The sequence below is a fragment of the Esox lucius genome, chromosome 25, assembly GCF_011004845.1.
Source record: "Esox lucius isolate fEsoLuc1 chromosome 25, fEsoLuc1.pri, whole genome shotgun sequence".
NCBI classification, from domain to species: Eukaryota; Metazoa; Chordata; class Actinopteri; order Esociformes; family Esocidae; genus Esox; species Esox lucius.
The window spans coordinates 16,257,781-16,277,992 of NC_047593.1; the positions used below are offsets into that span (position 1 = coordinate 16,257,781).

The following is a 20,212-nucleotide window of genomic DNA, read 5'->3' on the forward strand; positions in this document are numbered from 1 at the left end:
TGTTTTTCTTAATGTATGTTTTCATTGTTGTTATGGAGGGCTCAGCTGTCAAAGTGACCCTGGTCATAGTTGATTTCTCTGTATGAATAAGAAAATAATCATTAGAATTTCCATAAAGTAAAGCTGATAATATAATTCAGGGTCCTCAGCCGCCATCAATACAGAAAATCCATCGAGAGTAAAGGCATAATTTATCCACGGTGTGTCATGAATAATTTCCTTGAAAGAGCGAAGTCAGTAGCATTGGGGAGGAATACAAAGCAACAATCCACACGACTTTCAAGAAATGGCTACACCAGAGCTTGTTTATGCTGTCCAGACAGACATACAGCTGTGTACTTGAAGCTCTTTTTAGTAGTCGCTCTCCTCGCTTTGATCCGAGGAGGCATAAAAACTGAGGGATTTGAAAGAGAGGAGGGTGTCTGAAGCCTCTTCCCGCAGCCGTCTCTCTCTTTGCCCTCGGCCTCAACGGTGATTTCAAAACAGATTTGAACAGTGGCTCTATAGCGCTCTCTTCTAAAGGAGCGGAAGCACTCTGACTCCCTGTGGCCCCGGGGAGACTGACGCCGAGCTGGGAAACACAGAGATGGAAGGGGCAAAGAACACACAACCGCACAGCGGCCCGGGCTATACGCCAGGCTCACAACACACACTCGCCGACGTGTGTACAAAAGACAAACTAAATAAACCGCACGCGGTTTAGATACACACCCACTAACCCAGTGGAAAACACTTGCGTGACACTGTTCTCTCTCGCACACGTCCGAGTCCTGCAGGCGGATAGAGCTGTCAGTGGTGACCAGCTTAGAGGACCTCCAGAGATTAACCAAAGGAGGATGACGGTAAGAGAGAAGGCGCGGGTGGGTGTCTATTCTGGACCCTGACAGGACCTAGCCACTAATAGGACATTAATTTTGACGAGCTGTCAGGGAGAGCCCGGGGCAGACAACGGACAAACTGTTTATTTAAACCACTTTAGGACGACAGACCTCATCCGCTGCAGCCTGGTCGGACAGATAGGACGCCTTTTCCAATCGTTATTTAATTTCACACGACTGTTCTTGTCTCCGCTTTCCAGCTGTTTTTTTGCGCTCCGGTTACATATCGGACCCATGGTAATGATTTGATTAAACACATTCACTGACAATTAGCTAGCTGAGCCCAAAGGTATATTTTCACACTGCAAATATGCACCAGTTCATTTATCCCACTAGAATCCTGTCTCCAGTGAAATTCCCTTGCCAGCTGTGATTTTAGGGCCAAACTACAGGCCTAGAATGGGATTCTTTGCTTGTCCCTGGTCTAACAACACCGCATTCCACTGCCCATCGCATAACAACCCTCATAGCACCTCCTGCTCATTTCAGATATCACCTGTTTTTGCACAATGCTACTGTACCATTTGCTGATCAAACGTGAACTGGGTTCACTCCCGAGCAACAACCAGGGAAACAGATTTAGGGGCAGAGGAGAGAATGAACACGCTACTTGGATGCAGGTAATGGTCAGACGGCCATGATGTTATGAGGGAAATGACCAGTAAGGACACTGGTTAATAATCCTACTGTTACGGTAAATAGGGTCAAGACAAGGTCAAGACACTTGTTAAAAGTACCAACTGTGAGAGTCGATGTCCCTTCACTGCACTCAGTCATTGATATTTAGACCAGAGGGAAGAGTGCCCCCTACTGGCCCTCCAATGGCAATATGAACTCTGATCCAAAGGCCAACAATAAATGTCATGGTGAAAGTCGGACGGTAAGCAGAAACTAGACCTTATTTGGTATTTCCCAGCATTATGTGTAAAGCTAGGGTTAGTGATTGATTCATATTTCTACTCCGGCACTCGATTTGTCTTCACAAAGGTGTGTGTGTGCGTGCGTGCTGAACAGGCCAGGGGGTGCAGACTGGCTGCTAGGAGCTAGCGTGTAAACCCTGTAGAGGACAGCAGTCATGTCAAGTGCACAAACACACTGCCCGACTACACACATAAACGGAGCACTACAGAAACCACCCTTAAACTGGGGCCGCACGTTCTGCATCCTGATTGGCTTGATTTGGCCTGCTTTGAAGTCCACACCCACCAAACGTTGCTCCGGCAACACCAGTGTGGAGACCCTGTGGCCAGTCAGTTTGATTGACATGGCTGGCTGGCAGGCTGAGCTAGCCAAGGGAGGGGAGGACTCTGAATCCAACAGCAGAGTGCAGTTTCTCCTCGCCCCGACTCCCCTTTCATAATCCCACCTCACTGCTTTCGTAATCACACCCCCAGACAGAGCATCCCTGTTGCCTCAACAAGAAGCCTCTGGGCCTGGAAGAAAGGTCTGGAAACTTTCTGTCTCTGGATGTTTTGTAGCGTTGCTATGGCCAACAGAAGAACATGAAGCAGAGGTGTTTGTGAAGAAGATAGACGTCTCCAGGCTTTCTCCTGCAATGTTGTGGTAGCAACTGGCGAGTCTGAGGTCTGGAATTGGTAACTAGTGTATGAAAATGAAAAACTGCCATCATAATTTAAAACAACTAATAATCAGTGGATCGTGCATAGACATGATTTACATAACTTAATCACAATGCTGATTTATTACTGTAATTACAATAAAGAGCATATTACTGTGTAATGTGTAACAATTATTTAGATTCTTATAGGATCAGGTGAGCTTGCCAACATTCGTAATCGAGAAATGGAAGCAAAATGGAATTGTCAAAGAATCTGGGAATGTTGTTCCCTTGATATGTTAATTGCTACATTTACTGTTGTCCTACCCTACATTTATCTAAATGCCCTTAGCATAATGACATGTGACGTGAATATAGGGTTAAATCTTAAACAAACCGGCTACAGTAAGTCTGGGTCCTGAGCCTAAACCTATTCAGAAACACAGATGAACAGAACATCTGCATTCCTGTACTTGGAGGCCTGTTTTTATAAGAACTATCTGTCTCTCAGTCAGTTTACTGTGTCCTTCTGGTATCGGTGTGCCTACCTTTCAATCACAAACCCCAGCGGTCCAGAAGCTTCTTCAATAACTGCACTATTACAGTAAATGAGTCCCATAGAAATTGCAGACGATTCCACCACGGATCAATAGGCCAAGTCAAATCAGTGTGCGAGTACGTGCGAGCGTGAGCTTGAACACGTGTGAGTGGGAGTGCGCTTGTACGTGTGCGCACGCGCGCACAGCACGTCTGTGTGTCAGGACTCGATTTCTGCCTCCAGTGAACTCAACACCTGCGCGTGTGCGTGCACACGCCTTAGTCCTTGCCTGGGTGTGTGTGTGTGTGTGTGTGTGTGTGTGTGTGTGTGTCCATCAACCCAGTGTAACCTAGACGACCCAGAGGCCAGCCCACTGAACCCACTGTGGCATAAATACCGCCCACTGCTTAGACCCCGAGTGGATGTTAATCAGGCATAAAAGAACACGCCCACAAAGGCCGAGAACCAATAAACACACAATGAAGTACGTGTCGTACCACCGCGCCCTTCTGATCATGGACATGCACACTGGCCGGGAGCGATCCCGTTCATACTGAACGAGCGAGCAGTCGAACCCACAAATGCAACCGGCCGACGCGGCAGGAACCTGACACCGAGACGCGACTTGTGTAGCGCGGCGCCGGCACCCGTGCCCTCGCTTGGAAACGATACACACAAACGCGTGGTGCCGCCGATAGCGGTCAAGTGAGCGGTGGTCCACAGGGAAATGGTCATCACCCGTTGCAGAGTGCCGAGGTGATTTCGAAATGTCCGTTCGAGTGTATGCCTGGTGAAAGACACATTCGCGTTCATGGTCGGTTGCACGCAAGGTCCGAGCGAATCTCGACCTCCGCTCCTCAGCCCCGGCGAATAAAAGAGGTGCAGGGGGCTGGAACACTGGGACTTGTGCTTATGCGATCCTTCACATTTCGTACCGAATCGCGGCGCAACTATTACCCAGACGGGGTGAGGGGGTAGAAAGGCCAACACGAATAAGTAAAAGGTAAAAGGACACACACAGACTTTGAGGAAGGGGTTTGTGACGCGGTCGTCAGGATTCGTCCAAACACGATGACACTCATGCACAGACATGGAAGAGTCACATCCTGTACGCCACCCTAGACAGGCCGATCCCCTAGATCGACTAGCTCTGCGGTTAATCCTTCTTTATGTTGCGTTTGGAATCAAAACATGCCCTACATGATGTAGTCGTCTAGCAAACACGTTTTTTTTTCCCTTGGGTCTTAAAATCAGCTCCTCTAACTAGATGAAAGTCCAGGCTACGGGGTTTCTACAACTTGTGGTTGTGTTTCACAGGTTTTTGCCATCGTTCCTCTCTTTTCCCTCTACAGTTTTTGAACTTGGCCTTCCCAACCTCTAAAAAAAAAACTTTAAAGCCAAAAGCAGGCGTTCCAGGCAGCTTGGTGATCAGTGAGGGAGCCCCAGGCAGCTTGGTGATCAGTGAGGGAGCCCCAGGCAGCTTGGTGATCAGTGAGGGAGCCCCAGGCAGCTTGGTGATCAGTGAGGGAGCCCCAGGCAGCTTGGTGATCAGTGAGGGAGCCCCAGGCAGCTTGGTGATCAGTGAGGGAGCCCCAGGCAGCTTGGTGATCAGTGAGGGAGCCCAAGGCAGTCTGGGGCCCAGTGAGGGAGCCCAAGGCAGTCTGGGGCCCAGTGAGGGAGCCCCAGGCAGTGTGGGGACATTTTTCTTTTCATGACAACGTAAAGGTTGTGCAGGTAGACACAGGCTGCTAACTAAAGTAACCCCACCCACCCCACCAAAAACAGCACATGCTAAATGTTCAGCTTCATCTCGAGGCAGTCAGTGAGAAAGGTGCTCAGGTTGCTGCCAGCGTTTGAAATGAAAATAGCCCAACAGATTGTCATGGGATCCAGAACACTTTCGTCCATGCTACAGGGGAAGCATGTTATCTACAAAGCCTATCTGAGCAGCTGAGGGTTCGCTTTCATTCGGCCAGATTGGAGCTGAGGGGGCTGAGCTCTCGTCTGGGATCTGTGGTTTACCCAGCTTTCCATTAATTCCATCACACTGAAGTGTCCTGCGCTGTCCGGGCCATTTCTATTGCCACATAATTCGTCTGAACGATCTACAGGTCTTTACGTAAGTGGTACTGCTGATCTGGGCTCTTACACTCTAAAAATAAAAAAAAATAAAAAAAAGTTAGCAGTAAATGTTAGTTAAAGATATCTTTACATTTGTTGGACATCAGTAACCAGATTTTTTGCTCTTAAATATGTTTAGGAAAAAACATGCCAACTTGTTTGGAGGACATTTTCAAACCCAAGAAACACTGCCTGACAATCTCGACCGGTTTGTTTTATTTATTCTTTCAAGTGTTTTATCTACAAGTCAACGATTTAAGGTAACGTTTTTAGTATTTTATTTCATATGTATTTGACCTAATCTCCAACTACCCACTGAGGGATGGGACTAACCACAGCTGGGGAAATGTTGCAGGATATATCAGAAAATGACGGAAAATTATTTGTTGTATGGAGTTGTATGGAACTCTTCTACCACTCAATATGGGTCGAGACTGCCAACTTGGATAATTACCAAAAAATTCTAAATGATCTTGTCTAACAAAGATTTTAGAATCACTAGTGATCTTTGTTTCACTAAATATGTTGTTTTGTAAATCAGGGTCTAGACCAGGATGCAGCACTGTAAAGTGCAAATATACCCGTTGTAAAAGATTTTGCCAAGACCCTGTTATACATAACTAATGAGCCACACATACAGACATTCACTGTTGGGTTATGTTATTCGTGTTAAAATGTGTTTCTACTTTTTGTATTTAGATGCCATACTTGCCATATCTATAATGTTCAATACTACTACCAATATTGCTGCTAGTTTACAGTACTCGTTTTAAACTGCTTCTAGTGTAAAGTGTAATGTATATAAAAATTTGATATATTTTTGCTTTATACATTTTTCCTTAATTCTCACTATGTAGTTGTCGGGTGCCATGTCACAAGGAATTGGGCAGGATGACGCTGTGTTATTAGGCACATTTGACAAACTTTAAAACTTGATCATTGTCAATTGCTCTCTCTCTTCACTTTTTAACACTGCATTGTTGGAGACTCTCCTGCAAGCAAGCGTTTCACTGTTAGCCCACACCTTCTCTTCATGATGCTCGTGGCAAAAACGATTCGATATGACACGGCCAGCACATTTGTTCACACATACATTTAGCCTGGTTACAGTCTACCACCCTTAAAAGTCTGTGAAAGGTTTCTGAGGTATGTTATCATCCTACTTATTACCGTTCTACTTCCTTTGAGGGGTGTTTGTCATAGGTGTTGGATGAAGTCCCGTTAAAATGTGACATACCTGAACCAAAGTGCCACTCCTGCTATATTTCACTTATGGCTTTAGCCGTAATCTGTGAAACCTGACGACGTGTGCTCCTACTAAGCCTCTACGTAAATGTTTCTCCTCTCCGTAAGTAACAGGACAGAGTAAATCAGTAAAAAGAGCTCGAAAACACCCAGCGCTTAACCCTGCAAATTTCCCCATAAGACCAAATACTGTGGTATACTTATGATCCAAATACTGTGGTATACTTATGATCCAAATACTGTGGTATACTTATGATCCAAATACTGTGGTATACTTATGATCCAAATACTGTGGTATACTTATGATCCAAATACTGTGGTATACTATGCTCCAAATACTGTGGTATACTATGCTCCAAATACTGTGGTTTATTATGCTCCAAATACAGTGGTTTACTATGCTCCAAATTCTGTGGTATACTGAACCTCAAAAACTGTAATATACTATATGCTAAATTCCAAGGTAAATTATGTTCTAAATACCGAGGTAAACTATGCTCTAAATACTGTGGTATAAATGTACTGTATATGCTGCACTACAGTACTGACAGTATTCCCATGGGAGTACAGATTAGTATACAATTGTTTTTTTCTTGCAAATTTGTAATACACATTTTCAAATGAGGTCACTTTAAAAATAAAAGGCCAATCTAACATTCCCTTACCCAATAACATTTTTGCTTACGTGAACTTCCAAACAGGATTTCAGGAACTCATCAGTTAAGTAATAAAGTGCTTCTTCATCACAACAGTGACAGCTATTGTCAATACATTCTGCTAGAATACTGTGGTATACTAATGAAAATATGAGCTGGCACTTCACCCTAGCTAACAATGAATGTATATCACAAGTATTTATTGTTCAGTCATGAGTGAAATGCATGGCTAGCAACAAGACTGCAACATATTAAGCATTTGAACTAAGTAGTTTATAGTATTTTAATATTTGTAATGTTTTCACTACAAGACTGACTAAAGAGAACTCTGAAGCACTGTGCTGCAGTGTTTTTGCAGATATTGCTGTAGTCTTTACTGTGGTCTTTTTACCGACATTACTGCAGTATTTTCTGCGGTGACATTAAATGTATCTGTCTCTGACAGAAAGGAGGTGAAAGCCTCAGAAGAATCTTACTAGAGAATCCTACTGGACAAACACTAAGCGAGTTAAAACTGGCCATACATTTTTTGTTGTTGAGTGTGATCTGGTGTTGATCATACACTCTTCTCAAGGACATTAACTTCTTTCTTGTTTGTTTTCTTTGCAGACTACACCAACCGCAACAGTGTCCTGCTGCCACCTAGTGTGCCGGATGTAAATACAAGATCCAACAAAACCTAATACAGCAACATGGTAGGAAATCATCACCAAATAGTCCCCGATAAAGGATAAAAACAAGTATAATAGGAGTTCCGCAACACAGTGTGTATGTAGTCTAGGTGTGGCTTGTAGGTTTTTCCATCCATGGGGAAACGCTTCTATGTTTAACAACTGAGCAACAGTGTGCACGCCCAAGACTGAAACAAGACTTTTGCAGGTTCGTGACAAGGCCCCAAAGCTAGGCAGCCAACCGCAAACTGGATTCCCTTATCCGACCGTCCTGGAGTTTGTAGAAGGATGAAACAAAGCTGATACCCTAGACCCCTTCAGGTCATAGTGTCCTGTGCACAATTTCGGGTCAAAATGTCCAGTACTGACTATACCAGGTGTTCCAAAATGGCTGCAAATTGGGAGGAATGGCTCTCAGCTGTGTCGAGATCCAGCAGACCAAAACCTTCAGATCTCCACTGTGAATTCGTATGCCGCCAGTAAACGTGTAAATCTTTGGGAAGCCCGTCCTCTCTCCTTTAAAAGCGTGGGCGGACTGGACAAAGAGCAGCGCTTTATTTCCAAATAAAGTCTCTGGGGACGTGGCGAAACATTGAGACACACGCCGTTTAACGTGCGTGGTGTACATTTCCAATTTTTTTTCTGCCAGATTATGTCATGAAAACAAACAGTGGAAAAATATGGAGTACTACGCGACGCCTTCTGGCCCTCCTCCCACCGTCTCCACCAGAACAGGACTCTGTCTCATGTGACATCTCTCCCACTCTCTTCTCTCCCTCAACTCAGGAGGAGACAGGAGACAGTTGTCAGGTTCTAAAAATAGCAGCCTGATTAGACACGTGTTCTGCCCTTCTCCATTCATATGAGACGGCTCCATAAAACATAGCTTAATGATTACTATTTTTTATTTTAAGATATTTAAATGAGGTCTTGGCCTTTCCAAATACTTTTTTCTATTTTAGCGGTCGGTGGTGTAGCAATTTGCCCGAGATTGCACGTTAAAATTGGTATCATGGAGTGATGCAGTACACAAGGGGGGATATCTGGAATCTACTTTGCAGCCATATCCAAAATATATTCATTTATGCATGTCGCTCTTCTTATAACTAAAATTGCCCGCAATGGCCGAGGGAAGCTATAAAGTAACTAAAACAGAAATCTCCTTTCACAGAGTCAGCCGCCAGGACAGTTTTTATTGAGCGATGACCATTACACCCATCCTAACACATTACACATTTTACCACCACAGAAGCTTAGACTGGTACTGTGCTGCTTGTTTCCTGGGCTCCATACATAATTGACACCAGCAAAACAGAGAAAACAAGCATTTTCAATTATCATACGATAAGGAGGATGACAACTCTAACGCGCCCCTCTCACTCTCTCTCTCTCTCTCTCTCTCTCTCTCTATACAGACCTGTTCCACTCTCTGTTTTTGGCCTGTTCCTCTCCATATCTGTTCTTCTCTCTCTATATCCAGGCCTGTTCCCCTCTCTATATATCCAGACCTGTTTTTTTCTGTGCCTATCTAAAAAGTCAGCTTTCTTTCCTTAACCTAACCATTATAAGCCACTAAGAAAGAAAAAAAGAGACAGGAAAATACTAAACATTGTCAGAACAAACTGTGTCTATTTCTAGTGGGCTAGAGGCACACGTCCATGAGGCTGGTTAAGGCCATAAAATGTTTTGTCCGTCACACGCTGGTGGTTTAGTCACAGTGTGAAGAAGGCATTCTAGTCATCTCATTAAATCTCGATTGTTCTTCCTGTTTTCTTTGAATGACTCATGGATCTCAGAAGCAGGAGCGTTCTTAGTGTTCATTATTTCACATGAAAATACCAAGGTCTCATGTTTCACATCTAACTGTGACTGCCTCTGACACATTCTAGGTGGTATTCAGCGTTCTGCACATTTGCTAAACTTGGTCGCATAATGAGTTGTACTCCATTTTAGGATGGAAGATTTGTGGAGCAGTGATTTTGCATAGACCTATTGCAAGATGGTTGATCTGAAAGACTCATTGTCTCTTACCTGTATTGTAGTGCTTGGTGCAATATCTCAGATCTGTCTCGTCCTTCATTATAAACTGGGGCAGTGTCAACCCATCGGCTACCTGGACTGGTCCATTCTCCTGCCACTCAAATATCAGGTCATTCATTGTGTAGCCAACTGGAAGAGAAGAGAGGCGGGACATGCATCAGATAATACAGCCTAGGTCAGGTGAGTGTAAAAACAGTGCTGACGTAAAAGAAAATCTCATAAATACATGTTATAATAAATAAATACACTTATTAATATGTTTTGTTTTTACTATTGCTGTCAGAAACTCCAAACAGGTAAATATTTCTAGTTCCCCCTTCATTTCATACTGACTTTCAGTTTGATTTATCCTTAGTTGAATGTCAATAAAAAATAATGTATGCAAAAGTATGTGATATTGCTCTGTGATCTACTTGTAACGCTGGTTGACCTGAAAAGATAATTGAATAAAACACCTTAATGTGAGGCCAAATATTAGGCCAAAGCGATCAGTTGAATGGGTGTTCTGGTGTCTCTGGGAATGGTAGGGTTAAACATTACGGCACCAACCATCGGCCATGCTGTAAATGCACCCGAAAATTTGATGTGGTCAAAAATGACTATCAGTTAAATTAATGATGTCCGCTCCATTTAATTATTTATTTTGTATCTGTATCCATTTTGTACTTCTGTTTACATGTTGGGGAGGGGGCGAGGAGGCAAGGGAGTAAAGGGGGAGGGAAACGAGGGGGGGGGCGGAGGATGGGGAGGATATTGGGGGAAGAACTGCGGAGATGAGGCGACACGGGTCATAAAGAATGATCGTTACTATTAATACAGATGAATAAACTCTCTGACCTTCCCTGCGTGAACACATTTCATTTGTACATGAGGGAGTGAAGGAAGACATTAGGGAGGGTTTCCAAGCAGCCGGCGGGCCTGGATTCACTTCGCACTCGCCGCGCACTTTCCTCCGGCAGAACGCCACTATAAGTCTCAACCGTCTGTAGGCTAACCCACAGAGATGGAAGTAAACAGCCTGGGAGCCTCCCCCACTGAGCGCTGGACTGGTTAACCCATGAATACACTCAGCCACCAGTCCTAGTCTGGCTACCAAAGGCTACACCATGTCTGCAGACATGAACTATTTATGCACAGGACGTCTTGATCCGAGTGGCTCGATGAGGTTGAGCCAGAACCAGAACACACGGTAAAAGCAACATGTCGAACATATGTTATTGGACACTGGGACCAGGCAGAGATGATCAAATAGCTGGTGACAGCAACATGCCTCATTTAGACTGCCAGGTAAGGAGTCTCCAGACTGAAATACGTGGCGAACGGTAGCGGCGGTAGAAGACAACGGTAGGAGTAGTCAGGCGAGGCCAGTGCGCCTCTCATGAAATCATTCACATGAACGCCGATGCCTGTGACACCCTTTCCCGCGCCTAAATGCCTACGCGGTGTTACTTTCTGAATAAACGCTTTCCTGGAGCAGTGTTGCCCTGCGATTTGCCTGCTGACATGGAGAAAAGAAAGAGAGAGAGAGATAGGGGGAGTTACAGAGTGATGCCGGGGGACGAACTCCCTGAAACGGGGAGAGAGAGAAGTCGCAGCAAAAAGCAGCTGCCGCTACCAGTACCACACAGCACGGTGAGGGGGGGGGGGTCTCATGAATTATTACCACATTCGACACACTCGGGGGCCCCTGTGCAAATGTGAGCACTTTGCCAATTTGCCACAAACTTACGGTGGGCAGCGGACGAGCCACCCGGCACCCCGCCGTCCCAGAGTGCACGGATGTTTTACCGGGGTGCAAGAGGACGCCCCTTCGCTCCGTGCGGGCACAGCTAATGGGGGCGGGGCTTGCCGGGAGGCTGAACGGAACGCGCAGTGATAGGTGGTCCACACGGACAGTCCTGTCGCGTGCAGCTCCTGCGTACTTGTGAGTTGAAGATGATCTTGGCGGAGAGAGCGATCGGTACTTGGAATCCACTCGAGGCTAACGGCAAGTGCCACGGGTCGAATGTGATTAAGATCAGGTGGTGATATTACACGCAGGCTGTGCGTACATATGGATTTGTGTCTGTATGCATGATACTGATGTGATGCCGCATCAAGGACAGGGGGTGAATGTAGCCCTTTGAGAATGGGCCGCGTGCGTCGGATAGGAAACTGTTCAGCTGGCGTCTGATATGATCGCGCGGGTCTGACCTCATCGGAGACTTTTGAAATGGCGGAATTCTCCGCTCTCCACTAACAAGCATTCTGGAACGTTCAGGCGCGTTAGCCTTCATAGAAAATATCCACCGGCCTCAGACGCGGTCCGGTCTGGATAATCAGGTGAGTGGGGTGTGTGTGTGTGTGTGTGTGGGTCACGGGGTGAATAGAGGACTTTCCACCCACGCTGGCATGACAAGCTAGGATTATCCTTCCCAGGTCAAGACATGACCACGCTCTCTGCAATGCATGGGTCGCCATTGTCATATTTTATAGGTGACCCGACTACAAACAGCCCCCTCCTGTCCATCCAACGAAAAATATCTTATGTAACAGGCTTACTCATTTGAGCTCTAATGTTCACAATAGATTACTTTTCTATTTTTTTTCCCTGCTTGATTTAACCTTTATTTTTCCAGGTTAGTTTAACAAAGATTAAAAAACATTCCAAGGGAAACCTTGAACAAAGAGCTGCACGCAGTTCCCAAACACGCCAAAACATAACACTAATCACATCAATGTGAAGAAATTAATACTGGAGTGTATTAATAACAGTGTATCAATAAAACAGTAAAAAGGACAGTATTATTACAGTTATATCATGGTACCGTACTCACAGCTCTCCAGCTGCATGATACATGTCTGCACGTCCATAGGGAAGTTCTTCAGGTCCATCGGACAGGAAAGGGTTAACGTCAATCTGGAAAACGGAAACAAATTAAACAAAAAAAACTGTTTAGTTCAGTATATAAGGCAACGATAAAACCGATGTAAGAGCCTACTTGGAATGGGCAACACCCTGTCCTTCGCAATTCCATTGAATATTTCATCGTTGTTGTCGGATTTCTCACTTGTGATTTGAATGTGTGTTTTTACTGCATTTTGAGGTTGTAAAGCAACATTACATTGAGTGTCGGCAGACGGTCGGCTAACCTAACCGCACGTCTGTTTCATGCCTGGACAGATCCGCCAGCATTTGTCTCGGTGTTGAGACAGAAGCGCGGTGAAACACCAAAGAGGACTGAAACAACAGGAGGCCGCGGGTTCGATGGGGCGATGAGTGGGAGGTGAGCAGGACAGAGAAGACCGAGGAATGGAAAGAGGAATCAAAGAAAGAGAAGAAAAGGAAAGAAGGAGCGATGATGGAACAGGAAAATAATGGAAACAGAGTATAACATAAAGAGAGAGAGCGAGAAAGTGGGAACAAGCAACAAGAGAGTGGGAACAAGCAACCGCCAAACCAGAATAAGTGGTTTGGCGGTGGATCTGTGATGGTATGGGGTGGTACATACTTGGAGGGTCACAGAGAAATCCACGTGCTAGCCAATGGTTTAGACATGTTTTAATTACATCCACCCCCCTGCATGCTGCTGGCAGATGCCAGTGCGCCCCTCTGCTGTCGTGTCTTATTCCCTCAGCCTTCTATCAGGGCTTTTCTATGGCCTGCAACCACGTGGCGCCGTGACTTTACCGCACGGTCGACTCCCGCGGCCCGCCTTGAGATTTACCAAACCATTAAGTTAACGGCGGCAAAAGACGAGAAGTGTACCGGACTGACTGGCGGCAAAACAGCGTTTGCCAGAGGTGGACCGAACATTAGCGTTGGGATGAGATGCACTGTGAGTTATGGGCTATTAGACTGGCCTACAGGCTGATTATGTGATCAGTCATGTGTTTTGGCAGGGGCTTGATTGGTGTGTACATTATTACATTGACATTTCAGTCACTTAGCGGGCGCTTTTATCCGGTGTGACTTATAATGAACACATTCATCTTGTGATATCTAGGTCAGAAAACCCCTTATCACAGCTGTAGCAAGTAGTGCTTCTGTCTACAAAGTAGTTTACTGTGAAGTTGAAGAAAAAACAACTGGGCGCAGCGGGAGGGGTGGTGTTTAAGACTGTTTCTGAGGCCAAGCGAAGTTGACAAAATATCAGAGGAAGTTCTGTTCGATTGGGGTTTGGAATTTTACTGTTTGTAATAGTTTACATTATAATGAAGGGCATTAACCCAGCAGCAGGACCGGTATCTGCTCCTTTGTGTGAGGAGGAAAAGGAGGAGCACTGCCAGAGCCCTACAAAATGACCTCCAGTGGGCTACTGGTGTATATGTTTCTGACTAAACCGTCAGAAACTGACTCCATGAGGGTGGCTTGAGGGCCTGACGTCCTCTAGGGGGACCTGTGCTCACAGCCCAGCCCAGTGCAGCTCAACTGGCATTCCCCAGAGAACACCAGAATTGGCAGGTCCACCATTGGCGCCCATTCTCTTCACAGATGAGAGAAAATGTCTGGAGACACTGTGGTGAATGTTATGCTGCTTGTGACATCATCCAGAATAAGTGGTTTGGCGGTGGATCTGTGATGGTATGGGGTGGTACATACTTGGAGGGTCACAGAGAAATCCACGTGCTAGCCAATGGTTTCTGCTGACTGCTGTTATGTTCCCGGATTAAATCCCACCACCAAGTAGCACCACAGACTCTCCAGGAGCTCACTGATGCCCTGATCCAGGTCTGGGTGGAGCATGCCCAGACGTTGTCAGGAGTGCATACAGGCCCGCGGGGCCATACACGCTAATGAGTCACATTATGAGTTGGAACAGCCTATGATTTCAATTGTTTACTTAGATTTTCGGTGTGAGTTTGAATCCAGCCCTCAATCGGTCGGTGATTTTGGTTTCCGCTGACCGTTGTCATTTTATTCAGTAAAGATTTTGATCTTTAATATATTTTGTCCATCGAGACCCGATGTGTGATTTAAGTGTTCCCTTCATTATTTTGAGTAGTGTATAATGTTTGGTTGGGGTTGTAATTATAACGTTTGGTTAGGGTTGTAATTATAATGTTTGTTAAGGGTTGGTAATGTAATATGTAAATGGTTAAGCTACACAATCACCGTATAGAATACAGAACGTTGCCATTCTTAAATATTCTCAGGAGCTTGTTGTCCGTGGTGACCTCGTGGAAGTGGGCCCCTTTCTCGTTGGCGAAGAACAAGTCGGGCTTCCAGATGGAGTCCAACATGGAGGGGTCCAGGTCCAGAGAGCCGTCCGGGTACTCCGTGTACGCCAGCCTCGGGTCGTTCCACTTCTGTCGAAGGAAGATGTTCACCCTGTAGTCCTGGTGAGTGGACAGAGGGAGGGAGGCAGAGAGGAGACGTCATTCAATCAATCAATCAAATTTAAGCAACAAGAGCTAATGCACAGTGGCTAGGAAAAACTCCCTGGCAGGGTCAAAACATAGGAAGAAACCTAGAGAGGAACCAGACTCTGAGGGGTGGCCAGTCCCTGCATGTCAGTTGCACATGCACCTTAATTGCGCATTTAGAATTGCCATTTGTACTTGCATTTGCCTTTATTGCACATCTACACACCCCACTTGTACCATACATTATACTTACTACTTGTAAATACTTAATACTTATACATTTTCTGCTGTCTTCTATTTGCACTACCGGTTAGATGCATTTCGTTGTGCTGTACTTCTTCAATGACAATAAATTTGAATCTAATCAAATCTAATTGGCAATAAAGTGTGGGGCTTCCAGAGTAGGGCACGCTGTTGTCAACATAACGGTACAACCCCCCCCCCCCCCCTCGCCCCCGCCCCCCCACACACACTCCTCACATCACCCCAGATGTCAGCGTAGGGTCCTGGGGGTCTGTCTCTGCTCTCTGACGGGAAACAACCAGACAGCGGGGGAACAAGAAGTCCCTATATGGCGGAGATCCTTCAGCGAACCCGGAGAGTCAGAGCCGAATCCTGCCCTCTCTGAGGTACCCGTCCACGTGCAGGGAGATGAACCCCATGTGATGGGGGGACGGGGGGGACGGACCATGAACACCCCATATGGTGAGGACACTCTGGGGAGACTGGGTACCGATGCATAGGGGGTTTCTGATGCTTCTGGGATCAACCAACAGTACTAGGAGCCACGGATGCCTTCCTTCAACAAGCTGTTGTGCACACGCAGTCCGACGGCCAACTGTTGCAAAACTCACTTGTTGATCTTAAGCCGATACTTAAATGCAAATTATAACCAAATACAGAATTTTCAAGAACATTCAAAGAGTCTTTTCACTTAAGTGCAATGAAAGAGAAACAATTTGCATGTCCCATCTGTAGGTATCTGCTGCTAGGAAAGACAGCAGCTCTCTTCTATCAAACACATTATAATCACTACCTACATCAACTCTCAATCAATAGGGAATGACGAACTCACACGGGTCCACCTGCTCCTCTGTGACAACCACCTGCAACATGACAAAAGGTTTCGGCACTACTCAGTCCCCTGGACTGGACATCTGTTGAGGTCCTATTGTAAACTCTCAGAACACTGACACTGTGTCCCTTTCTGTTGGTGGCGCTCCTCCAGAAATAACTATTGTCCGCTATGTGGTAGTGTGCTAAACCACTCTCGCTGGCCATTTTAATAAACAATGGCAAACCAGTAGAGGCAAGAGAAAAACCAGAAACACTTCAACACTCTCTGTAATTAGTGTCACCCTGCAGTTGACAATGACACACATGCACGCACACTTCGATCTTAACTCGACTGTAAACCCAGTCAACCGTAGCTTCCTACATGCTCGCGTTGCCGTTGTGAGAGGCTTTTCATGTACAGGGGATATAAAAAGTCTACACACCCCTGTTAAAATGACAGGTTTTTGTGATGTCAAAGAATGAGACAACAATAAATCATGTCAGAAGGTTTTCTACTTTTAAATGTGACCTATAATTTGAACAATTCAATTGAAAAACAAACTGAAATCTTTGAGGGGGGAAAAATGAAAAATAAAAACCTTACAATAACCTGGTTGCACACCCTCATAAAAGTGGGGATGTGGCTGTGTTTAGAATTAACTAATCACATTCAAACTCATGTTAAATAGAAGTCATTACACACCTGCCATCATTTAAAGTGACTCTGATTAATCACAAATAAAGTTCAGCTGTTGTAGTAGGATTTTTCTGCCATTTTCTTAGTTTCATTGTTGGATCTCATTGTTGAAAGATATCAGTCAGGGGAAGGTTACAAAAGAATTTCCATAGCATCAGATATACCATGGAACATAGTGAAGACAGTCATCATCAAGTGGAGAAAATGTGACACAACAGAGTAATTACCAAGAACTGGATGTCCCTTTGATAAAAAGACGAGAAGAAAACAACTGGTCAGGGGGGCTTCCAAGAGGCCTACAACAACATTAAAGGAACTGCAGGAATTTCTGGCAAGTACTGGCTGTGTGCTACATGTGACAACAATCTCCCGTATTCTTCATATGAATGGGCTATGGGGTTGGGTGGCAAGACGGAAGCCTTTTCTTACAAATAAAAACATCCAAGCCCGGTTGATGTTTGCAAAAACAAATATAAAGTCGCCCAAAAGCATGTGGGAAAATGTGTTATGGTCTGAAACCAAGGTTGAACTTTTTGGTCATAGTTCCAAAAGATATATTTGGCAAAAAAAAACAAATAAATAACACCATATCCACAGTGAAGCATGGTGGTGGCAGCATCATGCTTTGGGGCTGTTTTTCTTTAGCTGGAACCGGGACCTTAGTCAGGGTGGAGGGAATTATGAACAGTTCCAAATACCAGGCAATTTTGGCATAAAGCCTTCAGGCGTTAGAAAGCTGAAGATGAAGAGGAAGTTGACCTTTCAGCACGACAACGACCCAAAGCACACATTCAATTCCCCAAAAGCATGGCTTCACCAGAAGAAGATTAACGTTTTGGAATGGCTCAGCCAGAGCCCACACCTGAATCCAATTGAACATCTATGGGGTGATCTGAAGAGGGCTGTGCACAGGAGATGTCCTTACAATGACAGATTTGGAGCGCTTTTGCAAAGAAGAGTGTGCAAATATTGCCACATCAAGATGTGCCATGCTAATAGACTCCTACCCATAAAGACGGAGTGCTGTAATAAATTCAAAAGGTGCTTCAACAAAGTATTAGTTTAAGGGTGTGCACACTTATGCAACCAGGTTATTGTGAGTTTTACATTTTCCCACTCCAAGATTTCAGTTTGTTTTTCAATTGAATTGTTCACATTATAGGTCACATTAAAGGTGGAAAAAGTTCTAACATGATTTATCTTTGTCTCATTCTTTTACATCACAAGAACCTGGCATTTTAACAGGGGTGTGTAGAGTTTTTATATCCACTGTACGTGTCCTGACAAGGAACCCCACTTATCACTGCCGCACATGTGTTTGGCCCGGAACAGGCGTTCCGCGGTGTAGGCTGGAAGAATGGCTGAACACGGTCGGCTGGCTCACACGCCGAATCATCCGTAAATTTCTAGAAAGAACAGGCACTCACAGTGGGACCTTCTGAACTGAACTTAGATGTTTGCTGCCCACCAAGTGGAGGGAAAGTCAAAGAAGAGAAATCACACCAAAGTCATCACATTCTCTTCAATCAATCAATCAATCAATCAAATGTATTTATAAAGCCCTTTTTACATCAGCAGATGCTCTATTCATGTACCTCTTTGTGCATCTCTCACTTGCCCTATTCTTCTCGTCTCTCTGCTGGTTGGTTTCTCCCTCCCTCTATCCGTCTCCAACTCTGCTTTGCTCCAGTCCTGTGTTTTATCATCCCCTGGTTTGCACAACTGTCTGATTATGATCCATCCTTCGGTGGCTCGGTGTGTGTGTTTGTGTGTGTGTGTGTGTTTGTGTGTCTGTCTGTGCGAGTGTTGGTGTGTGTCTAATTGTTTCTGTTTGTGTGTATGTGTGGGGACAGACGGCAAGAGTGAAATTAGTGTTGCCGTCTTTAAGAAGGGTCTCCATCCTCCAGCAGTGACTGACGGAGAAGCCACGACAGAGAGGAGTGAGTGAGAAGGTCCCCACACCAGTCTTTCCCAGTCGCTGTAACTTCCCCAACGTTGACTGAACACGTTCCCTTGCCACTTCAGACACACTGGACTGTGAAATCCCTCCATTATCTCGTTATGTTTACCTTCTGCTCCCACCCACCTGTACATGCTTTTGCAGGATATTGTCCCTCTTCATACAAACCTCTTTAAAATCGTCTGTCTTCGGACTGACCTTTTTTAAAGTCATCAGGACTAGATTGTCCTTTGTATCTTCTCTACACCTTGAAAAAGTTCATATATATCATTCCATGTCTTATTACTCACGTTCGGATCCATTTAAAAAATGAGGGAAATGTCCAACCAAGTGGAAGCCAAGGAGCCGGTCGTTATGGGTTGTAGTAAAAGCTTTTCCAGCCTCCACATACATCGGCTCATAACAAAACCCCGGAGAACAACAACCACTTCAAGGCCACTTGTCTCTGAAATCACCCCCCACATCTTCATGTCTGGCTTCACCGACCAACCTCCATCAGGGCGTATCGATTATGTAACACAGAGGTCCAATACTTTTACAACCACCGCTGGTGCCGTGTTTCCTAAAGTAGTTCTGTAATTGCTGAATGATTTGCGAGGCGCCTGCTGTTTGAGTATTTATGAGGCAGGAGCCCTCACGGTGGAGTGCGTGTGTGTCCTCGCTGTGTGGAGGGCCTGCTTGTCTTAATGACTTCAGAGTGTGTGCCTTCTCCCTGAACCAATGACTTATTCAGAGCAGATGGGGACTGGGAAGGAAGAGAGAAGGACAGATGTGGAGGGATGAAGTGAGGGAATGACAACTCTACTATGAAGGAATTGGGCTAAATGGCACTGGGATTTGCTGGCCAAATCTGTCACGATTATACATTTGTGTTTGGCTCTAAATGTTAAAATAACAAATGCAGGAATCAAGCACGCCACAATGAATTGTAAAATAAAGAAGTTCAAAGTCAAATTTCAATTATGCATTGACACATCTGTCAATACAATGTGCATGTTTTGAAATAACCCAAACTGTTTTCTCACAGCGCAAACTTGTGCATTGACGAGAAATGCCCAGCTTTCCGTTAATCGTCTCTCACATTATACACAACCTGCCACTAACACTCTCCAGTAAACATGGGCTTTAGTATCATCTGTGACTGGGAGCTGCACAAGTTTTAAATAACTAACTCTTATTTGTCTGCCTGTTTGTGGATGTGTAAGTTTGTGTCTGTGGATGTGCATTTGTGGGTTTGGGTCTGTGTTGGCTGTTGTTCCTCTGTGCCTTCCAACAGTCTCTCAGAGCCTTGCTTTAGGGCATCTATAGTCCCCTTTCTCACTAATTTTCCATCCAAAACCCATCAACATCTTCAATCTATAATCCGAACATTAAAAGGGCCAGTGTGTGGAATATATTTTCCATGTGAAAGCTAGATGAATTGCCGTGAGGTTAAGTTAATTATGG

At 45.1% G+C, this 20,212-nt stretch overlaps 1 protein-coding gene across 4 annotated transcripts in view; it reads right to left on the minus strand.

Moving 5' to 3' along the window:
* Positions 1-20,212, minus strand: part of glra3 (glycine receptor, alpha 3) — a 56,730-nt gene that overhangs the window by 7,262 nt on the left and 29,256 nt on the right. For all 4 annotated transcript variants that reach the window (XR_003778094.2, XM_029118182.2, XM_034291084.1 and 1 more), the window contains exons 4-6: positions 14,803-15,026; positions 12,524-12,606; positions 9,699-9,836 (exon numbers count right to left, since the gene is read on the minus strand). Coding sequence is in view for 3 of the 4 variants with exons in the window: in XM_029118182.2 (XP_028974015.1) it covers positions 9,699-9,836; positions 12,524-12,606; positions 14,803-15,026 (445 nt within the window). In the remaining variant the exon portion in view is untranslated. The remainder of the gene's footprint in view (positions 1-9,698; positions 9,837-12,523; positions 12,607-14,802; positions 15,027-20,212) is intronic.